Here is a 23,589-nt window from a genome sequence, read left to right on the forward strand (position 1 = left end):
AGGAGTGGAATAGCTGGGTCTTGAGGAAGCCCTATTCCCAGTTTTCTGATATAGTGCCAGATACTACTCAGCTATTAGAAACAAGAAATTTCTGAAACTTGTGGACAAATGAATTGAACTAGAAATGATCATAATGAGTGAGTTAACCCAGAAGCAGAAAGAGTCAAATGGTATATACTCACTTATATCTGGACACTAGCCCAGGAATATGTCCCATAAAAGTCTTCACTTACCAGGAAAGTGGGACAGAGGGGAGGACATCCTATTGGGACTCTAGGTGAGAGAAGTATGGGAGAAGGGAGAAATAGAAGGATCCAAAGGGTTCTAGAAACCTACAAGAAAAAGATTATGATGGGCAGATCTGGGCCCAGGGGTCCTGCTCAAACTATAGCACCAGCCAAGGACAATACGTGCACTAAACTTTGAACCCCTACCCAGATCTAGCCAATGGACAGGACATTCTCCACGATTGAGTGGAGAGTGGGGTCTGACTTTCACACAAATTCTGGTGCCCCATATTTGACCTGGATGGGGAGGCCTGGTGGCACTCAGAGGAAGGATAGCAGGCTACCAAGAAGAGACTTATGAGCATATACAGGGGGATGAAGTCTCCCTCAGTCACAGTCATAGGGGAGGGGAGTAGGGGGAAAGTGGGAGGGAGGGAGGAACAGGAGGATACAAGGAATGGGATAACAATTGAGATGTAATATGAATAAATTAATAAAATATATTTTAAAAAGAAAGAAAGACAAAACAAAACAAAGTGCTTGGCTACTCACATAACACTTGTGCAGCTATTGTACCAGAATACCTGCAGGCAAGTTGTTGTTGTAGGTTGTAGGATGGGATTTGTAATATTGATGGCTATTTTTTCTGTTGTAGTAGTGTGAAGGTTATCTTGTAGTACTGTGAATGCATTAGTTGGGGTGAAGCTTCTGGTTAGGACTTAGCACTATTTCCATATGTTCAGTGCTATGTGAGTGGGGTCTTCGGTAACGGAGCCATACATTAAGGTGATGAAGAGTAATCAATAGTTGCGGCAAGTCTGTGATGTTGGGAGAGGTGTATGGAACTCAACAAGATGCAAACTCTTCCTGATTCTCTATGTTCTACTTGGTGGCATAAGATGTCTAATAAGGGCACTACCTGCCTCATTGTATGGTGACTTGATTTAAATTCTTTTTATATATGTATATGTTTTAGGAAACTTCTATAGTAGCAGGATTCCATATGGTTTTTCCAAACACCTTTAGTGTTAGTAGTCTTTCTCACATTGTCCCCTCTACCCTGCCCCCTTCACCTACTCCACACCTAATATTCCTATTATAGCTGCTGCTTTATTTCTCTTAAAACTATGTCCTACTTTACCTTCCTTAGAAGACTCCTCCCTAGTACCCTACTAGTTACCTGAACTCTGTGCTTGTTGAGATGAAACACACATATTGGAGGCTTAAACATTAACCACCACGTATAAAAGAAACTACAAAATGGCACAACAAAAATAAAATTATAGACCAATATCTTTTACGAACATAGATGTACAAATTCTCAAAATATTATTGAAAACTGAATTCAAGAACACATCAAGAAATTACCTGGGAATCCAAGATGGCAGCACACAATATGCACAGCAGTGAGAACAGACCAACAGACAAGCCTGCGATGGACCCCCAAACCCCAAATGGCTATCTTGCCCAGGTGAGACAAACCTGGGAAAAACAATGGAGCTCCTGCAGGTGCAGCCTCATCTTCAGGCTTTCTGGTACCTGGATGTCGCAGTTCCAACTCTGAGTACCCACTGTCGCTGAGTGGGGACTTTCCAGATACCGCAGCTTACTGGACCCTATATCAGACCCTCCCATGAAGTGGCTACCTTCCGTGACAGGGTCACACAGCAAGTACCTAAGGTGCCCAATACCACCACCACACTGCGAAGACTTTCTGGGTACCTGGTCTTGGGCACCAAACTCAGACCCTCCTATGAAGTGGCTACCTTCCGGGACTGGAGTAAGAAGCATGTGCCTCATCTGCCCACTATCACTGCCAAGCTGCAGAGACTTTCTAGGTACTGCATCTGCAGCCCCAAACTCAGACAGTCCTGTGAAGTGGTTACCTTCCAGGAAGGACACATACAGCTCCTATCTCCTGTGCACACACTCACCACTAGGTGGCAGAGACGTTCAGGATACGGAACCTCAGCCCTTGTCATGGAGAAAGGGCTGATCACACAAAGGGCTCCCCAACTCAAGGAGCACAGGGTCTGAGCACATTCATTGAGCACAGTGGCTAGTCAGTGATATCTCATTGAATGTGGAGCAAGAAAGCCAGTAGCAACGTCGCCAGCAACGGGTTTCTTCCACTCGCGAGGAGGGTACCCTGACTCTTAAGGAGCTGCTCTCATTGGCCAGTGAAGGATACCAGAAACTACCACACAACACCACTAGAGACAGCCATATGGCTAAAGGCCAAAGTAAAAACACCACCAACAAAAGCCAAAAAAGCATGGCAACTCCATAACCCAGTTATTTCAAGGCAATCAATTTTGGACACTAACACAGCTGAAACAGAGGAAAACGACCTCAAATCATTCATTATGATGATAATGGAGGAAACAAGTGCAATCCAATCCATAAAGAAATACAAGAAGAAGCAGTCAAACAGATTGAGGACCTTAGAGAAGCTAAGGGCTTCTCTCTAGAGGCCTATAGAGAGAGAGAAAAATTTAAAAAACTGGATAAATTTCATAAAAATGCAAACAATCGGGTGAAGGAAATCAATAAAACAGTTCAAGATCCAAAGATGAAAATGTAAATAGTAGTAAAAGCACAAACTGAAGAAAGCTGGGGAAGAGAGAACTTAGAGAATAAAATGGGGAATGCAAGGGTAAGTATTGTCAACATAAGAGATGGAAGAAAGACTATCAGGTTTAGAAGATACAATGGAAAGTTTAGTGTAACCATTAAAGACTGGGAAAAGATCTTCACCAACCCTACATCCAACAAAAGGCTAATATCCAAAATATAGAAAGAACTCAAGAAATTACACACCACCAAACCAAATAACTCAATTAAAAAATGAGGTATAGTGCTAAACAGAGAATTCTCAGCAGAGGAATATCAAATGGCCGAGAAACACTTTAAAAAATGCTCAAAGTCCTTAGTCATCAGGTAAATGCAAATCCAAAGTACTGTGAGATTCCATCTTACACTTGTCAGAATGGTTAAGATCAAATACTCAAGTGACAGCATATGCTGGCGAGGATGTGGAGAAAGTGGGAACACTCCTCCATTTCTGGTGGGTAAATAGATGGAACTAGAAAAGACCATACTGAATGAGGTAACCCAAACCCAGAAAGGAACACATGATATATACTCACTTATAAGTTCATATTAAGACAATACAGATCTCCTCTGAGAGACTCAACCCAGCAGGGGATTGGAACAGACACTGGGGCTCGAGGGTAGACTCTGGGCAGAGTGCTGAGAATTGTATGGAAGAGGGCATGGAAGGACCTGGAGAGGTCAAGAGCTCTACAGGGAGACCATCAAGGCTGGTGAATCTTGACACAGGGTGGCTTGCACAAACTGATACAACAACCAAGAACAGTGCATGCAGTAAACCTAGAACCCCTCTTCTCTTCACATGTAGCTGATTGACAGCTAATTCTCCAAGTTGAGAGGGGGGACAAGGGACTGCTGCTGAACTTCTGATACACACTCTGGTGGCCAAGATTTGATCACTGCCCCTTGGTAGTGTGGGCTTGTGGGCACACAGAAGAAGGTGATGCAAGCTATCCTGATGAGACCTGATGGACTCTGACCAGATGAAGCAGAAGAGACCCCCTCCCTGTTGAAGGCCTGGGGAACAGGAATGGAGGGAGGATGGGAACAAGAGGGAGGAAGGATGGGAACAGCAAGATAAGAGGCAGGGGATAAGAACAGAGATGCAATGTGACTAAATTATAATAAATAAAAAAATCAATTAAAAAGAAATGCATACTCGAATGCAAAATGCTGATGGTTTTTGGATATCATTATCAATTTAACTTATACTTAGTTAAAATATTAAATTAAAATAGAAAACAAAATAAATCAAACCAAAAATGTAATTGTTTACCAAAAAGAAGATATTGACTACATCCTAGGGATGTAGCTATGGTTCATCATGTGCAAATCAATAAATATAAGCAACCACATAAACAGACTAAAGGACCAAAAAATACATTATCTTCCCATGAAATAAAAAAAAAGGTCTTTGAAAAAGATTCAACATCCCTTCAGGACAAACATCCTGGAGAATTTACTGTATTTCTTTTCTTTCTTTTTCCTTTTTGAGATAAGCTTTCATTCTATAGGCCAAGCTCAGCTAGAGTACAGTATGTAGCCCATGCTGGCCTCAAGATCATTATCGTTCTACCTCAGCCTCCAAGGTACTTAGATTATACACATGTGCCATTTGGCCTATTGGTGGGAACTCTACTTTCTGATCAATGCTTTGGAGTAATTTGCAGTGCTCTAAAGGGTAAAATGTATTAAGTAAAAACATAAAAACTTGAAAAAATAACATTACCATAGAAGACTCAAAAACAAAATAAAGCATACCAAAGTCATGTGACAGTAGCTAAATGCAAAAGAAAACACAATTGGATTCTATAGTCCATTAATCAGAAAGGATAAAACTTAAAAAATCTCAAAATACAAATTACAAAAATGCACATGGAATAAAAAAAAACTATTTATGATTTCAGTGATGAAAAGTCAAAAGCAGCTAAAGTAAAGAGTCCCATGTGCAGCCAGAATTAAAACTGATGTTCAAGCAAAACAAAACAAAACAAAAAATAAAAAACTGTCACCAGAGAATGTTTGATTAAGTAGACCGAACATTTATTCACTCCTTTTGCATTTCATTGAGATAGAAGTTCTAGTGTTGGGGATTCATAGTTCACAAGAGATGGAACTTATTCCTTGAGAGGGTACAGGGTTAAGTAAATATTGTGAAAGAGATAAGAGATGTGCAGTTGCAGAATTCTGACTACCTTGCTTTGAGCTTGGGAAGCTAAGGAAGGCTGAGCTCCATATGAAAATATAATTGTTCATAATTTCCCCCGGGCCTCTGTCAGGAAACCGAGGATCTTATTTTCAGTTCACAGGTTCAATTCACAAAGTTGTCCCATTTCTGGTTAGAAGACAAAATTACTATAACAAAAATGAAATTAAGAGGACTCTTAGTATATATTAAGAGCTACATATAACCTTACTCCTCAGGATATATACAAAGTATTCAACTTGCTGTACAGATACTTGCTCAGCCATGTTCATAGCCAGTCTATTCAAAATTGATATAAATGGAAAAAACTAAATGTTATACAGCTGATGAGTGGTTAATGAAAATGAACACCATGAAATACTATTCATCTATAAAGAAAAATGAAATTATGAAAATTCAGAGAAATTGGTGAAATCTGTGAAGATCATATTGAGTGAGGTAACCCAAACCCAGGGAGATAAATATATCATGTTCTCACCTATCTTTGGCTCCTACCTCCAGGTCTTCATATGTGACTACATAACCTAGAATGATTGCAGAAAACAGGAAAGTAAAAGGGGACCACAGTGAAAGAAGGTGCAATAGAACAGAGAACAACAGGGTATAAATGATTTGACAGGGCAATGGTGAAAATAGGGGGGGGATCTTAAATTAAAAAGAGAAATTGAAATAAATACAGTTGAAGAAGAGGAGATGGGGCAGAATAGCAGTAAGGATGACTGAAAAAGTATAAGGCATCATATTATCCAGCTACATAAATTACATATACATATAGTGTATATGATTCTGTGTATACATGTGCACACAAACAATACATATAGTTTTATTTAAAATTTACAATCTGATCTGACAATGCTTCCCCAAGATCCATAAACTATCTAGTAAAAATCCCAACACCAAGAGTGAGAAGCCCACTTTTGAGTTGTTGGCCAAAGATTTTCAAAGACTCCTAAAACATTATAGACTATTTCTGGTGTTCTTAATTATCTCACAGAGGGAGAAGTAAATTCTTATTGCTGAAGACACCATGAACTGACAGGACTTGATTTATATCTTACCTGAAAGCTTCCTCCCCAAAGACTAGCTATCATGCACTAAAAGGCACCATGTAAGCTGCCAAAGGAAGAAATCAAACAATAGTCCTAGCCAGCTACAATACTCATGAAACACAATGATAATCACTATGGCATCATAAGCCAAACTGTACAAAGTGTACAATGGTGGCATATACACCTTTGCAGTAACTATCAGCTCTGTATGGACTTAAAGCCCATTCAGCTGGAGTGAAACTGTGCCTAGTTCTTGAAAACTCACCAACTACCTGGATCTAGCGTACTCATCGCTCCTAGAGGAGAACCTATAATCATCACCAACACAATTCCTAAGTATATTGTAAATATTCATCCTACTACTCAGAAATAAGTATAGTTTTCATCCAACATTAAAGAAACTTCTTGTTGCAACAGTCAGAGGCCATTAAGGAAAACCACAGCCATAAAAATGCAGAGAACAAGAGACAGTGTGGTTTCCAGTTTCATCCAATGTATCAACAGCTCAAATCCTGTACCTATCGCTCAGGAACTATCACAGAATAGGATATAAAGATTATCAGAGCCAGAGAAAGAGAAAGTTTTCTGTGAGATTGTGTCATGTAGAAATGTTAGAAAGGCTAGATCCATAAAGTCTCATCAACATGGCTGTCTGAGTAAGACCTGAGCAAGGAGGAGAGACTCATGTATTTTGAAGAATGAATGTTTAAATGGCTGTAACCTTAGACAAAGAAACCAGGGAAGGCTGAGAATGGGAGAAATTGTCTTTCCCAAGGGCTAGCCCCCTACACTGGTTACATAATATTAAGTGGTCAGCTCTGAGATCATATACAAACAAGTAATGTTTTACTTACTAATGGAGGATACAGAAACCCAACTAAAGATCTTAAATAATTAGCTCAAACCTCCAGTGACAGGAACGGGTTACATTTTGCTGAGCTATTGTCTAAAGAAATCCTATGTTATAGGCCCCTCCAAACACCAAAAGCTGTTTCCAAGGCTATTGATACTCTCTTCAACTACAAAGGCCCCATTGCTAAAATAACCAAAAGTCATGGCATCAAACATGAAGAAATGTATTCAATGCCCAACTAGAAGCTTTATCCCTATTGACTATCATTCATAGTAATAGAAAATACTTTGAATGCCACTGGAAAACTAATCACCAATATCACTCAGCTACAAACCCTGAAACTAATAAGTGATCTGCCTGCAAGATATACTGGTATAATAGTAGCACAAATGCTATGAAGAAACCAATCATTATTTTAAAAATTGGACTTCATGCTGATCCAATGAAATGTAACCCATAAAGTTGGTCAAGAACCTGAGATTAGATAGGTTATGGACCCTAAGAAAAAACCAACTGCTCTTGTTCTCCTAAACAAACATAGCAATAAAATTATTCCTAATGGCACACCACTATTAAGACCCACAGCTGTACAATGTGGACAGAGTTAGGAACTTTGGAGTACTCAGCCCTAAATGAGATGCCTTTATCAAATTCTTCCTCAGAAGCCTCAGGGAATCTATGCAGAAAGATACTAGAGACAGAGGTGGTATTTGCCTTCAAGGAGACAGCATCATCCAGACACAACAGGGTTGATACAAATGTGAACTCACAGAGATTATGCAGAAGATCTGGACAGGTTCAAACCAGAAAACATGTCTATCTGAAGAGGGATAAATCGACACAAATTTCCACGACTAACAAAGAATGTGTTTGCAAGATATATGATTGGAATCGAAAATCTGTTTTTCCCAATGGACTGTTCTTGGACTTATTAACCATGTTCCAAGGCAAGCCCCATGTCCAGAAGTTGTTGGCTAACATAAAACAGACCCCATGTTTGTTATGTGCCTTCTTTTGGTACTTTTGGTCTTATTGTGGATTTTTGTTTGTTTGTTTTTATTTTTTATTTTTGCTTTGTTGTTTCTGGGACAGAGAATGAATTTGTGTGGTTAGGAGATGGTGAAGATCTTGGTGATGTAAGCAGAGAAGAAAGAATATGATCAAAATATATTGATGGAGTCCCAGACCTTGTCCAGTTTCAGATCAGGAACAAAAAGTTTGTAAGGTGGTACTTTCTGTTCAAATAGAGGGAATGCAAGTGACTTTGCACTCTGTCTGCTACTCCTTTGGGAGTTGGAGTGCTCCTGCATATTACTTGTTCCAGACCTCCAACTGGGGAATCAGGGAAGTATGGCTTCAGATTAGTGGAAGACATGGTCCTAGACCTGAGCAATTATCAAAGGAAAAATGTGAATGTTCTTCCCACAACAAATAGGGGGCGATAGAGCTTGGTTTCTGGTAATGTTTTGGCCTGGAGACACTGAGTCTTAGAGTTTTTCTTTTTCAGGTAGGTGGTGTGTGTGTGTGTGTGTGTGTGTGTGTGTGTGTGTGTGTGTGTGTGTGTGTGTGTGCGTGTGTGTAGGCATTAGAAGCCAGTTTGGGAGGCAGGTGTTATGGCTTTTAATTGCCAAAGGGTGTGGCCTAGTGGTGGAAAGAGAGATTTTTCTTCCACCACAGGAATAGTGGGCAATCATCCCAGTGTTTGGGGAAGCCAGCGTTGAGTGACTTAAATGACCTTTGTCGTTGGTAGAGGTGGCCCGGTTCAAATCCAGAATGTAAGGGTCCTGAGGCTTTTTGTGAGTGTGGCTGGACATCAATTCTGGAAGTTCTTCCTTGTGGAACACTGAATAGGGAGTGGGGAAAGGCTGTCAGAGGATCCCAAGGAAGGAGAAAGATTCTTCCACCTTTCCTTGAGAATAACCACTCCTGGAGGGCTATCTAGACAGTTAAGGCAGGGACAGATGGTGGGAAGTGACTGCCTTGGCTTGTACTAGATGCCTAGTGTTATGTATTAGTCTCAGGATGATGAGCCTGTTGGTGAGTGGGGCAATATGCCAGTCAGCAAGTAAGTTCTGAAACATTTATCTTTTCAACACAGATGGGGAGAGTACTGGGGAATCACGAGGAAGGAGAAAGAACTTTCCATTCCATATAGAAATATGGAGTACTAGAGATGCAGCTTCCCTTACCATTAATGCAGTGAGTGGGAAGTGACCTTCAAAATTTGTGCTGGCTTTTCAGTGCCACTGTGGCAGTCTAAGAATGGTGAGGCTTTTACTAAGTGTGAGGCCTCAGGCCATTGGGGAAAGAGATCCTAGCTTTGAGAAATATTAAGTGCAGTGTGTGTGTGTATGTGTGTGTGTGTGTTCTAAATGAAGAATGAGAGGAATTGGGGATTTTTCAGCAGATATAGGAGGGTTCTTTTCCCTACTTCCTTCACTGTGTCTTCCTAGAGGCCCACTGAGCCAGCCCTGTGCGGTTTCTTGGATTCATTCTCGTGGCCTGAGGGAGGTGAAGGTTTTTGTTTTTTGTTTTTTTCCTTTTTTTCTTTTTTGTTTGATTCTTTTCTAAAAGGAATATACTTAATCCAGCAGGGGTAAAAGTCCTACACCTAAGGCAGAGGTCATTGTGAGAGGAGTGGCCAGCCTTATCCTACACAGGAATGCTTCGGGCAAGGGTCAGTCTTACTTGTCCAGAAAGTTGCCCCTAGAGGCTCCTGGCCAGGTCCTGTATTGAAACATTTGTTTCTATGAAATCCATTTTCTGAATTCCAGGGAAATGGAGGATTTTAAATTATAGCTTACACTCCTGGTAACTCTGGAGAATTTCCAATCTTAGTAAACACCTTCGTGGGTGTCAGTGAGGATAAGGGGATGCTTTGGAAGCCTTTGCCTTCCTTGTATGTAGAGATCTGTCCCAACCTTCTCCAGCTCACCTCCCTGAGCTATTCCAGTGTGGATAAATGGTGTGTGGTTTCCAAGGCTGCATCGTGGGTCAGTAGGCACAGGAATCTGAGCTTACCACCAGGAGGACTCTGAGGGAAGCCTCATTCTTCCACTCACATCCCCACGTAGAGGCAGGGCTTCGCCATGAGTCACATCCCTGGTAGCCTTTGGGGAGTGTGAGTGATGTGTAGGTTTCTGAGTTCACTCATGGATCATTGGGGGATGGGCCCTGGACTATGGCCATCTGGAGGAGACGTTCCATCCTTGAGTGAGAAACCTATCACAGGAGCATATGCTTTTTACAAGCTGAGAATGGGGTTGGCAGCTTTGCTTGCCCAGATAGCTACTCTGGGAAGCCCCATAGTATATTTCCCCATGGTACACGCTGGCAATACAAAAGAGTTGAGGCTTTGATGGAGGAATGTAGATTCTGGTCCTCAAATCAAAAGGTACCTTTGCCTGAGGGATAGAATAATCACGGGAGAGAAAAACAAAACAAACAAACAAACAAACAGATGGAGGAGGCCTAAGTCTTGTAAGGTTTCCATATCATTATCACTGTCCTGGAGAGGATTGAGTATAAGCCTACAATCTCAACCATACTTAATTAGCTGTCATCAGTGGGGAGCCCACAGAAATAGAGGATCAAAGTCTATTTTCTCAAGCCTAACTTTTTCTTCTCAGGATAGGAAGGGTTTTCTGGGCCTAAAGAACTCAGGCACAGAGAGCCCAGCCAGCACCTCCAACAAAGAGAAGACTCAGCTAGAAATGAACTTTTCTGCCTCACGGATCCCAGCAGTGCTCCTTCTCAGCAATCCTCTCTGGAAGGTGGAGGCAGGGCTTCCAGATTTGGTGTATTCTGACCTATATTATGGGAATCCAAGGGAGATAGATTTTCATGTGATCAGATCAAATTCAGCTCAGCCATGGGTGGAGTCTTAGACTTGCTAAGTATCAAGCAAAGAATGAAAAAAAGAGAGGAATCTCCCTTCAGACAGGACTGGACAAGCCCACAGGGCTCTGGCTGCCATGAAGAAGGCTCAAGGTCCTAACCTACACTGTTTTCTAAATTCCATTTGGAAATTCTGAGGCTTAAGGCTTCACAGCAGGTGAAGAAGGTTATCTAGACCTGGCCAATCATGAACAGAATGTTCCATATTTGGACTAGAAGCCTCATCTCCGATGAGGAACAGACCAAATTCCCTGGGCCAGTGCAATTATTCCTGGAGCCACAAATGTGATAAGGATTGTAATCTTTCCTGAGTTCAGTGTCCAGAGTCTGGGGGTTTTGTGAGGCTTTGTGACAGTGCTGGACTCTGGTCAGCAGTAAAACAGCCCCAGGTTTGTGAAATATTAAAAGAAGGACATTGAGTGATGACTGAACAACCTCCCTCTCGTGGAGAATCAGGGCCCCTAGCCCTTCCTTCTTAGTGAGTTAACTTCTTGAGTATCAAGAAGAGAACCCTATGAGACTTGAGAGGATTCTGAAAGAAGATTAGAGGCCTTGATCTTCTCCAAAGCTACAGAGGGGCTCAACTTCTCTTGTGCAGCAGAAATCCCAGAAAGTCTTCATAAAGACCTAGTAAGGTATTGTTTCCAGGGCTCCATTTTGAGAAGTTGGGGAAAGAGAAGCTCTTCCATAGGAAGATAGATTCCTGTTATCAGAGGAGTGGGGGGTACGTAAAGAGTGGGGAGATACTTAAAGAGGAGTCTGGAGCCCGGCATGGTGGGACACGCCTTTAATCCCAGCACTTGGGAGGCAGAGGCAGGCGGATTTCTATGAGTTCGAGGCCAGCCTGGTCTACAAAGTGAGTCCAGGATGGCCAAGGCTACACAGAGAAACCCTGTTTCGAGAAAACCAAAAAAAAAAAAAAAAAAAAAGAGTCTCGGAATACTTAAAGAGGAGTGGGGGGATGCTTAAAGAGGAGTGGGGCACACTTAAAGAGGAGTGGGTGATACTTAAAGAGGAGTGAGGGCACACTTAAAGAGGAGTGGGGGAACACTTAAAAAGGAGTGGGGGATACATAAAGAGGAGTGGGGGTACACTTAGAGAGGAGTGGGGGGATACTTAAAGAGGAGTGGGGGGATACTTAAAGAGGAGTGGGGGGATACTTAAAGAGGAGTGGGGGTTCACTTAAAGAGGAGTGGGGCACACTTAAAGAGGAGTGGGGGATACTTTTTTAATTTATTTTTTATTATTTTTATTTTTTATTAATTCATTCTTGTTACATCTCAATGGTTATCCCATCCCTTGTATCCTCCCATTCCTCCCTCCATCCCATTTTCCCCTTACTCCCCTGCCCTATGACAGTGACTGAGTGGGACTTCCTCCCCCTGTATATGCTCATAGGGTATCAAGTCTCTTCTTGGTAGCCTGCTATCCTTCCTCTGAGTGCCACTAGGCCTCCCCATCCAGGGGACGTGGTCAAATATGGGGCACCAGAGTTCATGTGAAAGTCAGACCGCACTCTCCACTCAACTGTGGAGAATGTCCTGTCCATTGGCTAGATCTGGGTAGGGGTTTGAAGTTTACAGCCTGTATTGTCTTTGGCTATGAAAGCCTTCACTTACCAGGAAACTGGGACAGAGGGGAGGACATCCTATTGGGACTCTAAATGAGAGAAGCATGGGAGAATAGCAAAGTAGAAGGATCCAGAGGGTCCTAGAAACCTACAAGTAGAACATTATGATAGGCAGATTTGGGCCCAGGGGTCCCGCTCAAACTGAGTGGGTGATACTTAAAGAGGAGTGGGGGTACACTTAGAGAGGAGTGGGGGTACACTTAGAGGTGTAGGGGTACACTTAGAGAGGTGTGGGGGGATACTTAAAGAGGAGTGAGAGGATATTTAAAAAGGAGTGGGGGGATACTTAGAGAGGAGCGGGGGTACACTTAAAGAGGAGTGGGGGTACACTTAGAGAGGAGTGGGGGTATACTTACAGAGGAGTGGGGTACACTTAGAGAGGAGCGGGGGTACACTTAAAGAGGAGTGGGGGTACACTTAGAGAGGAGTGGGGGTATACTTACAGAGGAGTGGGGGATACTTAAAGAGAAGAGGGGGATACTTGAAGAGGAGTGGGGGATACATAAAGAGGAGTGGGGGGACACTTAAAGAGGACTAGGTGATACTTTTTTAATTTATTTTTTATTATTTTTATTTTTTATTAATTTATTTATATTACATCTCAATGGTTATCAGATCTCTTGTATCCTCCCATTCTTCCCTCCCTCCCCTTTTCCCCTTACTCCCCTCCCCTATGACTGTTCCTGAGGGGGATTACCTCCCCCTGTATATGCTCATAGGGTATCAAGTCTCTTCTTGGTAGCCGGTTATCCTTCCTCTGAGTGCCACCAGACCTCCCCATCCAGGGGACGTGGTCAAATATGGGGCACCAGAGTTCGTGTGAAAGTCAGACCCCACTCTCCACTCAACTGTGGAGAATGCCCTGTCCATTGGCTAGATCTGGGTAGGGGTTTGAAGTTTATAGCCTGTATTGTCTTTGGCTATGAAAGCCTTCACTTACCAGGAAACTGGGACAGAGGGGAGGACATCCTATTGGGACTCTAGGTGAGAGTAGCATGAGAGAATAGCAAAGTAGAAGGATCCAGAGCGTCCTAGAAACCTACAAGTAGAACATTATGATAGCCGGATTTGGGCCAGGGGTCCCGCTCAAACTGAGTGGGTGATATTTAAAGAGGAGTGGGGGTACACTTAGAGAGGAGTGGGGGTACCCTTAAAGAGGAGTGGGGGTACACTTACAGAGGAGTGGGGGTACCCTTAAAGAGGAGTGGGGGTACACTTAGAGAGGTGTAGGGGTACACTTAGAGAAGAGTGGGGGTACACTTAGAAGGAGTGGGGGTACACTTAGAGAGGAGTGGGGGTACCCTTAAAGAGGAGTGGGGGTACACTTAGAGAGGAGTGGGGGTACCCTTAAAGAGGAGTGGGGGTACACTTAGAGAGGAGTGGGGTACACTTAGAGAGGAGTGGGGGTACCCTTAAAGAGGAGTGGGGGTACACTTAGAGAGGTGTGGGAGTACACTTAGAGAGGAGTGGGGGTACACTTAGAGAGGAGTGGGGGGATACTTAAAGAGGAGTGAGTGGATACTTAAAGAGGAGTGGGGGGATACTTAAAGAAGAGTGAGGGTACACTTAAAGAGGAGTGAGGGATACTTAAAGAGGAGAGGGGGATACTTAAATAAGAGTGGGGGCACACTTAAAGAGGAGTGGGGGATACTTAAGGAGGAGTGGGGGTACACTTAAAGAGGAGAGGGGGATACTTAAAGAGGAGTGGGGGTACATTTAAAGAGGAGAGGGGGATCCTTAAGGAGGAGTGGGGTACACTTAAAGAGGAGGGGGAACATTTAAAGAGGACTTGGGGTACACTTAAAGAGGAGAGGGGGGTACACTTAGAGAGGAGTGACGGATACCTAAAGAGGAGTGGGCATATATTTAAAGAGGAGTGGGGGGATACATAAAGAAGAGTGGGGGATACTCAGAGAGGAGTGGGGGTACACTTAATGAGGAGTGGGGGATACCTAAAGAGGAGTGGGAGCATGAAATTTTCTCACAGAAATGGAATGACTGAACTAGATTGGGCTGAACACAGAACACAGGCTTAGGCTATTTTAAAGTTAACGTGATTTGGGTCAGAGGTTACCCAGCCTAGATAGCCACTGAGAAGAAGTCTTAAAAAAAAAAAAAAAAAAAAAAAAGTCCTGGGAGGGACCACAGAGATACGCCATAGGGGTAAACCAGTTCCACTTGTTCAGGCAGTTCCCTTTGCTTTAGCCATTTTCATCCTGCGCTCCATGCGTGAAGTCCAAGGTAAGGCTTTCTCTGAGGGGCGCATGAGGAGGACTGGGATGAAGGAGATAGAGATATTCTCTCACTCACTTTCTCTGAGGGGCGCGTGAGGACCAGGATGGAGGAGATAGAGCGTATTTTCTCACTTATATGACTAGGCGGCTAGGACAACATGCCTGTCCCGTGAGCTGTCCCGCGAGCTATCCCGCGAGCTGTCCCGGGAGCCTCTAAGTCCCAGGTTATCCATCAAATAATGTATTTCCCTGAATTCTGTTAGAAGTATTTTTTTGGGTCCCCAACCTGAATAAAGTGACAAGTTTACTTCTAATCAGAAAGATGGTGGATTCTCACAGAAATGGTGGAGAAAGCGCATCCATCAGATATGTCCGCCTCCTTCTAGCCCTAACAGATGGGTGTGGGGGGAGGGGTTAGCTGCTCCTTATTTGCTGAGGTCCAAACTCAAGGTTTATTCCTGCTTGGCTAGTTTTGAAAAGTAGCCAGGAAGGAAGGTGGAGGGTTTGGTCGCTGGATAGCGATTCTTCTCCCTTTATTTCTTATTTTAATGTGTTTGGTTGCTTTGCCTCTATGCATATCTACGGACTGTGTATGTGTATGGGTGCATCGCCCTCATGTATATCTATGGACTGTGTATGTATGTGCCTCAAACTCTTGGAGGTCAGAGGAGGGATTTAGACTGGGGCCGGAGTTACAGACACTCGTGAACTGCCATGTTAGGTGCTGCAGATTCTGTCTGCGTCCTCTGCAAGACCAGCCCATGCTCTGAGTCTCTGAGATAGTTATCTCTCAAGCCCAGTATTTTTTTTAACAAAGAAGGAAAGTTGATTACACTGCCTAGCCAAATATCCCTGGAGCAAGAAAGCACAGAGGCACAGGAGAAAAAAAAAAAAAAAACAGATTAGATCTCTAGCAGAAGGGAGCATCTGGGAATGAGGAAAACAAGTCTGGGAGCTTATATGTTTAATAGTGGGAACAGAGGAGAGTTCAAGGTTTGTTATAAAGTGTTTAGCAGAAAAAATGAGAATGCGTTGTTTCTTAACATCTGTGTTTGAAGCTGTAGGCACGTGAGACGATTGGGTGGGGATCTGGATGGGGGTTGGAAAGGGAGGGATTCTAAAAAAACGTGACGGAGGACTAGGAGCCTTTCTTACAGTAAGATAAGGGTATTGGCTCCACAAGTAAAGGACATTTCTGAAGGCATCTCCACCCCTGAGCACAGCTGACACTATTTTATTTCCAAAAATTTCATGTCTGGAGATCATGGAAATAAAACTTCCCTAGAGAGGGCTCTGGACTCAGAGTGTGAAGGAAGAAGCCTGGGAAAATATTGTGGGTTTTTATACAAATCTCTTCGTTTTTGCCTACTTGAAGGAAAGAATTCAGTTACTGAGGAATACAGACTGTTTAGATAGAAGTGTATTTAGCAAAGGTAAACAAAGACAACACTCCAAAGAGAGACTGAAGTGCCTTCCCCAAAGGCACGAGCTGCAGCGATGAGTCAGTCTATGGAAGGAAGTGTGTGAGGTTTCATCAGTATTTATGGGTATGTGTCATGTTCCTCAGATAAGGTGATTGACAATTTTTCCTTACAAATAATTGTATATAGGGCCTCCTCTTTTAGGGATTTCTTTTCTATCCTCTAGAAAGAAACTCTAGAAAAGCAAGAAAGAGTCAAAATCATAACATAAGTGATATAACAATGTTAGGGCCTTTTAAAGAAACTCTAGAAAAGCAAGAAAGAGTCAAAATCATAACATAAGTGATATAAAGATGTTAGGGCCTTTTGAGGGTGTTATTTTACATGTGTGGGGAAATGTTCTGGCAATTTAACTCCTGACAGAGCAGCAACAACCCAAGCTTCCCTTTAGGAATGTTAAAGCACAAAGCAGCATTCCTTCCTTCAGGAGACATAATTATCTGGCTCCTGCTGCGGCTCTCTGCAGTGAATTCCTGTCTAAGTCTCTGTCTTCCCAGCATCAGCTGGAAGGCCTTGAAGGAGGCCTGGGAAAATCTGCTGTGTTCTGTGCTCCCACAGATAGGATTGTACTGCCTGTGTCCTCCCAGGAAGCCATCCCTGCCTGACTGAAAGAGGGTGAAACAATGTATGCTTTCCTATGTAGCATCCTGATAGGCCAAGGGCATTGAGACTTTGGAGGAAGGAGCTGGAGTCTGAGCCTGAAGAGATAGAACTTGAGTGAGGAATATGAAAATTCCTCTCATCCACAAACTTTACACAACTCAAACCCTACTTTCTGAAAGTGGGCAACCCAGGCTACATCACAGCTCTAAACGGCTTTCCCATGTTTCATTTTTGGAGCATGGGGTTAGGGGGTGCTTTTTGGTTGAGGTCTCCACTCCCTGATGATGCATATATTTCCATGTAAACAACTGCCTTAGTAGTGGAGCCTTCTTTGTGGCCCACAGAAATAGTGGGAACTCTGTTTCTTTTGCTTAGGAGATTGCCTCAGGATGTTCTGCTTTAGGCCATGGCTTAAAATATATCTTTCCAGGAGTCTTATGACCAGAGTGCATAGGGGGTGAGGATTTGAGGGTGAGTTGGACTTAGAACTGCTGGAAAAGAATCCCAGACAAGACAAATACTTAAGTAAGGGAGTACTGTCAGGGCACCAAGAGGGATTGAGGGACACCCATTCTCCAAAAAGAATGGAGCTGAGCCTGCCTACCCTGACAGTCATCTCTGGTGCGTGACAGGCTGAATAAACAGTATGCTGTTTCTTCAACTCCATATTGATAGTCTGGGTGCATTGATGTTTTTGGATTTTATAGTTCCAACCTTGGTAAACATTAAGGAAAACAAATGGGGGAGGAGTGGCAGTTTTCCCTGTCCCCATAAATATTAGGGTCTCCAGTCCTGTGTCTCCAAGCATTTTCCCTCTAGTCTATAGGTTCCATATTAATTTTTTGGATGATGTAATTTGTTTCCCTTAATTCCATGTGGGGAATCCACAGAATATGGATTAGGGTCAGCAGAGGAAATCTTCCCAGTTCTAGGAAATATTGACAAGACAATCCTTAAAAGAATGAACTGAGGATACTGATGGGGCCTAGGGAATGTCCTACCCCCTTCACCCCGTGTATTAGGGTTTGGACCCCACCTTTCCCAGAATTTTTACCAGGAAACATGCAGAAATAGTGAGGAATATGCCATTTCTAGCTTCGATCTGGTAGGCTGAGGGCAGTGAGTTATTTGGGGGAGGTAGTGGACTCCATCTTTCACCTTGGGAGAGTCCCAATCTTATGAGTTAGGGTCCTGAAGGAAGAATGGAAGGAGACCTCACAACCCCTACAAGAAAGTTCAGCCACTGTGATCCTTGACTGGGCCTTGGGAATTTCTAGGCAAGGTTGCAGCTCTAAACAATACTTTCACAAATTCATTGTCAGGAGTCTGTGGGAACTAAGGCGCTTGGGTACAGGGGAGAACTCACGAGAAGTCTTAATCTGGAGGGGAGGCTCCTCAAGGACCGGTAGTAGCCCTCGTCCCCTTACAGAAATAATAGGGCTTTAGTCCTCTTCGACCAGATTGTGGCTCTGGGAATGTCTAGCCAAGGTTGCAAGTCTAAACATTGTTTCCACAAGTTGAATATCAGGACTATGGGACTAGAAGTTTTTTGATTTATAGGGAGCAGTCTCAGCCTTGAACAGGAGGAGCCTTGGAGAATAGTTAAGGACTCTCCTTTCTACACAAAAAGGGGTGTGGCCAATTCCTTTTGCGCTTGCTCAGACTGTTGCCACAGAGGAATCCAGTCTGTTCCAGTCTGGTGTTTGTTACTCAGACCTCCCTGTCCGAAGTCTAAGAGAGGTAAGGCCTTTTGCGAGAGAGCGTTGGGCTTAGCGGAGAGCAAGTTCCAACCTCGGAAAATATAGAGAAAGGAGCTCTGAGGAGGGAAATAAGAAGTTGAGGGAGGATTGGACCCACATATACAGTGGTCTGTCCAGAATTCATCCCAGAAATGATACAGAAGGGGTAAGTGGTATGTTGTTTCCAGCTCTCAGGTGTGCCACTGAAAGCAGTAAGGCACTGAGAGTGGGTAGAACTGGGTCAGCCAGTTCAAATCTGGGGGGAACATGAAAGAGGGCCTTAGAAGGATACTGATGGATGATTGGGAGCCTTGCTGTCCAGCACAAATAGGGAAATATGAATCGAGGCCCAGTTGAGAGGCTTTTTGGGAGGGAGATAAACTCAGCTCATTGGAGGAATAGACCCAGCCTTGAGCAGAAAGATGCTAAAGCATAATGGAAGCCTTTTCTTACCGCAGAAAGAGGCATGATAGTCTCAGTTGCTGATACAGGCACTGTAGGAAGACTCAAGGCTCATGATGTTTGTTTCTGTCTTTCATGCGCAAATTTCAAGGAAGATGAGGCTTTGGGGAGGTGGCTGAACTCTGGCTGTCAGGGAAGCAGTCCTAAATTTAGGAAACATGACGGTAGCAATGTGAGGATTTGGGGCCTACCCATTTCCCACAGATAGAGAGAGGCTGTTCCACTATCTCAAATAGCATTCATGTCAGAGAAGCTTCCGGCGCTATGTGGAGTCTACTGTTTCTACAGTACGGCTTGCAAATTGAGAGAGGTGAGGCCTTTGTGGAAGTGTTAGGCCGCTGGTCTTCACATGTAAGGATCTGAACCTTGAAAAAGGACCTTGAGAGAACAATTTTTGCCATCCCCTTCCATATAGATATTGGGAAGGAACCTCGGTGCTGCTAGTTCAGGCAATTTCTTATATAGAAGTCTAGGCCATGCCATGGTACAAAGTATTTTTCTGCTATGGAGAAATGTTCAGGGAAAAAGGATAGGTAAGAACTTGATGTAGGGTTTTTCATTTTAATGCATTCATGGGGAAAATTTGAGGCAGCTCTGTAGGGAGGAAAAAGAAGAGTATCACTCCGCCCAAAGGATCCTCTTCTTTCAGAGTCCTCACAGGCCTCCTTAAGGTCAGTCCTTTTCCTTAATGATCAAAGAGCAAGTGCCTTAGCAAACAAGGCTATTTCTGTGGGAGAAGGAAAAACTCCTGGAGACTGGAACTCTTGCACATGATGCCTATGTCCAGTGCTCTGTTGAAAAGACCCAACTGTCCTCATCCCCTGTCCCAGTGTGACTCCAGGCTGACCAAAGGGACATTTCTGTCATTCTGTGCTGCAAGAGTTATGTCTTTTCAGAGTGCTGGACACCAGGGCACCACATTCTAGTCTTGAAGGACATGCCTCTAAGGGAAGAGTCGGAGTTTTTCATTCTTCCACAGAAACAACAGAGAATTAGCCTTGTTTGCTAAGGCTCTTTTCTTATTGATCATTAAGGGAAAGATTAACCTGAAGGAGGCCTGTGAGGACCTTAAAAGGAGAAGGGGGAGGATCCTTTGTGGGGGGGGGAAGGGGGGGAGTGAGAAGCTCTGTTTTCCCTTCAGCAGTTAGTCGTGTTAGTCCTGCTTTCTCAGGCAGTATTCTGAGACCATGAATCAGCAAGTACATTTTTATTTTCCTTCTTCCCTGAAACAGGGTTTCTCTATGTAGCAGCCCTGGCTGTCCTGGACTCACTTGGTAGACCAGGCTGGCCTCCAATTCACAGAGATATCTGCCTGCCTCTGCTTCTTGAGTGCTGGGATTAAAGGCCTGTGCAACGAGGAACACTTTTTTAGGGGTGGAGGTCTAGCAGCAGAAACATTTTTTAACCATAATTTTCTGTTGTGATTCCAAGGGAGATCTGTATTTCAAAAAGCCAGGAAGGATTCTCTGCCTTGGAAAATATCCAAGAGACTGACCCCATGAGTATTGCATAAAGTCTGACATAGAGTCCTCTCACTGATATTTTTAAAACCTGGGACTCCTCTGATGCCAATCACAGTCCTGTCTCTTCACAAAAGGTTTCCCAAATTGAAATCATAGAAGTAGTATACCCTTGTCTCTGCCTGGAGCCCTCGTGGACAACTAGAGAGAAGAGAAATTTGGTTCCTTTACATCTGTGGGGGATGAGAATGATCCTAACCAATGCTCTTCGTCCTCTCTCAAGCCCTTTTATGCTTATTTCCCAAAGATGGAGTCCCTCCTCTGTAGAGTGTAGTCCAGGAGCTGGAGAGATGGCTCAGAGGTTAAGAGCACTGACTGCTCTTCCAAAGGTCCTGAGTTCAATTCCCAGCAATCACATGGTGGCTCACAACCATCTATGAGATCTGGTGCAAACACATATGCAGGCAGAATGCTTTATAAATAAATAATAAATAAATCTTACCTTTAAAAAAAAGAGTGTAGTCCAGCACCCTTTAAAAGAGTCTCATTAACTTCAGAGTCCCAACATAGAACTCAAGGATCTGTAATAGTTCTCAATTACCTGGGGCATCCCAAGGCAACTACCTGCAGAGTTAGGGATGTGTAACTTCAATTCTGTGATGGTAAAGATGACTTAAAGTTTTCAAGGCAAAGCTTGATCAATCTCTCACCTCTTCACTGTTGTCTGTGTTCTCAGGAAGTGATCATCTTTGTGGAAAGAGAAGGCTGTCTGGGAAAGTGGAATAGCAGATCATCAGGACAGATCTGCCTGGAACTCAGGTAAAAATCCTGAATTAGGAATGAGGACCGATTCTCCATTCTCCTTTTAAGGACAGAAGGCATACTAACCTTGACTATGTCCTGTTGTCATCTCTTGGAGGAGCTGAGTACGTGGTCAAATGTGCTTCATGACCTATCTTTATGTTCAAAGAATTAAGTGATTGTTCTGAGGGAGCAGGGCAGGAACAACAGAGGGAGAAATCTGAAAGTTGTGATTATAAAGAACGAAAGTACCTCTAACCTAGTAGTGCTGTGATCCATCCCTGCAGTTTGGCTTGCACTTCCTTGCCATTCAGGTTAGCCTGATGTGGTTGGAAATGATACCCCCATCACTTTTGCTCCTAATACTTGTGTTAGGAATGTTAAGATTTGTGCTGTGAATTTAGCCTCAGTCTACCCGATGGGTATAATCCAGCCCTTTCTAGGGTAAAGTAGCACAGTGGGGGCTGTTGACCCCACAATTTTTGTGACATAGGAGTTCAGCCCCACCTGACAGCACTGAGAACCCACTCATCTACTTTTTCTATTACAAGTCTACCAGAAACTACAATGAGACCCTTGGGGTCATAGAGCAAATGAGACCCAGAAAGTGTCAACAGTCCAAGTGAGGTACACTCCTGACTATACAAAAACATTACTCTGTAAAACGCAGAGACCAAGGCAATTCATCCCACATGCTCTGGTGTACTTCCTGAAGTCAAAGTCTGTCATCTGAACCCTAAGAATATTTATCATGTTCACCTACAGGTTCCTAAAGGACAAGCCAAGTAGAAAGGTTGCAGAACTCTGAGGCTATACCGTATCACCGGGAGACGACCTGTAAGTTGGCTTTTTTTCTGAGCCTTCAGAGCAGATATTTCCTGTTGAGGCTTCTCACTGTTTATTTACCCTTCCATGATATGTGGAATCTCATTACCCTCCTGTTTCTTTCTTTTGTCTCCAGAAATCAAAATAATGTCTCGCTACGGAAAGCACCCACGCCTCAGCCTGGAGCAAGGTATACCCCTCCAGGACCCAAATGAAACGGATGAGGTGGTATCCCCACCAGTTCCCACAGCTGAGGAGGAGGAGAGAGAGGGAGAGGAGATAAAAGAGGAGGAGGAAGACAACAATAAGCAGGAAAAAGAGGAAGATAACAACGAAAAGGCAGAAGAAGAGGAAGAAAAAGCGAAAGAAGAGGAAAATGAAGAAGAGCATGCTGATGAAGTGAACGATGAAGAAAATGAGAAGGAAGAAGAAGAAGAACAAGAAGAACAAGCAGAACAAGAAGAAGAAGAACAAGAAGAAGAAGAAGACATTTCTTCCATCATTTTTTCGCCTTCTAACTTCTCTTCGCCTATTTTCACCCCTCCTTCTCCTCCTTCTTCTTCCTCCTCCTCTTTTTCTTCCACTTCCTCCTTCTTCTCCTTCTCCTCCTCTTCCTCCGCCGCCTCTTCCTTGCTAACTCTGTTTCAGAGCAATGTGATGGGGAATGGGGGCTTTGCTCCTGGAATGCTGAGCATTTTTCAAAATGCTCAAATCTTCTTTCCCCCGTTTCCTTCAGTGGAAAATTTAGATGAGGCAGTTGGCCACCAGGAAGATAGTTCAGGTGCCATCCAGTCTCCAGAAGATTCTGATGCCTTGCTGGATCTTGTGATACAAGAAAAGGCTATTGATTTGGTGTTTCTTTTCATTTACAAGTATAGAATGAGGGAACCTATCACAGTAGCAGAAATCCATGCGGTGGTTACAGAAGAGTATGAGAACCATTTTGCTGTCATTTTCTTTGAAGCTTCTAAATGTTTGGAGATGACTTTTGGCATTGATGTAAAGGAAAGTGACCTGATAAGTGGTGCTTATGTCTTTGTCAACTCACTGAACCTCACCTATGAGGACACACTGGGTGACAATGATAGGCTGCCTAGAAATGCTTTCTTGATAGTGATTCTGGGTGTAATATTCATAGAAGGGAATTGTGCTTCTGAGGAAAGAATCTGGGATTTCCTGAAACTGGTGGAAGTATATGATGGAGAGGAGCATTTCATTTGTGGTGACGCCAGGGAGTTTCTCACTGTAGATTTAGTGCAGCAAAATTACCTGGAGTATCGGCAGGTGGCTGATAGCCATCCTCCAGTTTTTGAGTTCCTGTGGGGTCCAAGAGCTCGTGCTGAAACTACCAAGATGAAAGTTTTGGAATTCTTGGCAAAGATGAATGGGTGTGACCCAACTGATTTCTCAGTCTGGTATGAAGAAGCTTTGAGAGATGAGGAGGAAAGGGCCCGGGCCATGAATGAGGCTGGAGATAGAAGCCCATCCATGTGGTTTGTAGAGCGCTAA

The 23,589-nt window shown here is 43.5% G+C and overlaps 1 protein-coding gene across 1 annotated transcript; it reads left to right on the top strand.

The window, feature by feature from the left end:
• Positions 1-22,227: 22,227 nt before the first annotated feature.
• LOC127184982 (melanoma-associated antigen 10-like) lies at positions 22,228-23,589 on the top strand. The gene is made up of 2 exons (XM_051141471.1): positions 22,228-22,486; positions 22,538-23,589. Exons 1-2 carry the CDS (start codon positions 22,228-22,230, stop codon positions 23,587-23,589), a joined length of 1,311 nt encoding a protein of 436 aa, XP_050997428.1.

This window comes from Acomys russatus, chromosome X, assembly GCF_903995435.1.
Source record: "Acomys russatus chromosome X, mAcoRus1.1, whole genome shotgun sequence".
Lineage (NCBI taxonomy): Eukaryota > Metazoa > Chordata > Mammalia > Rodentia > Muridae > Acomys > Acomys russatus.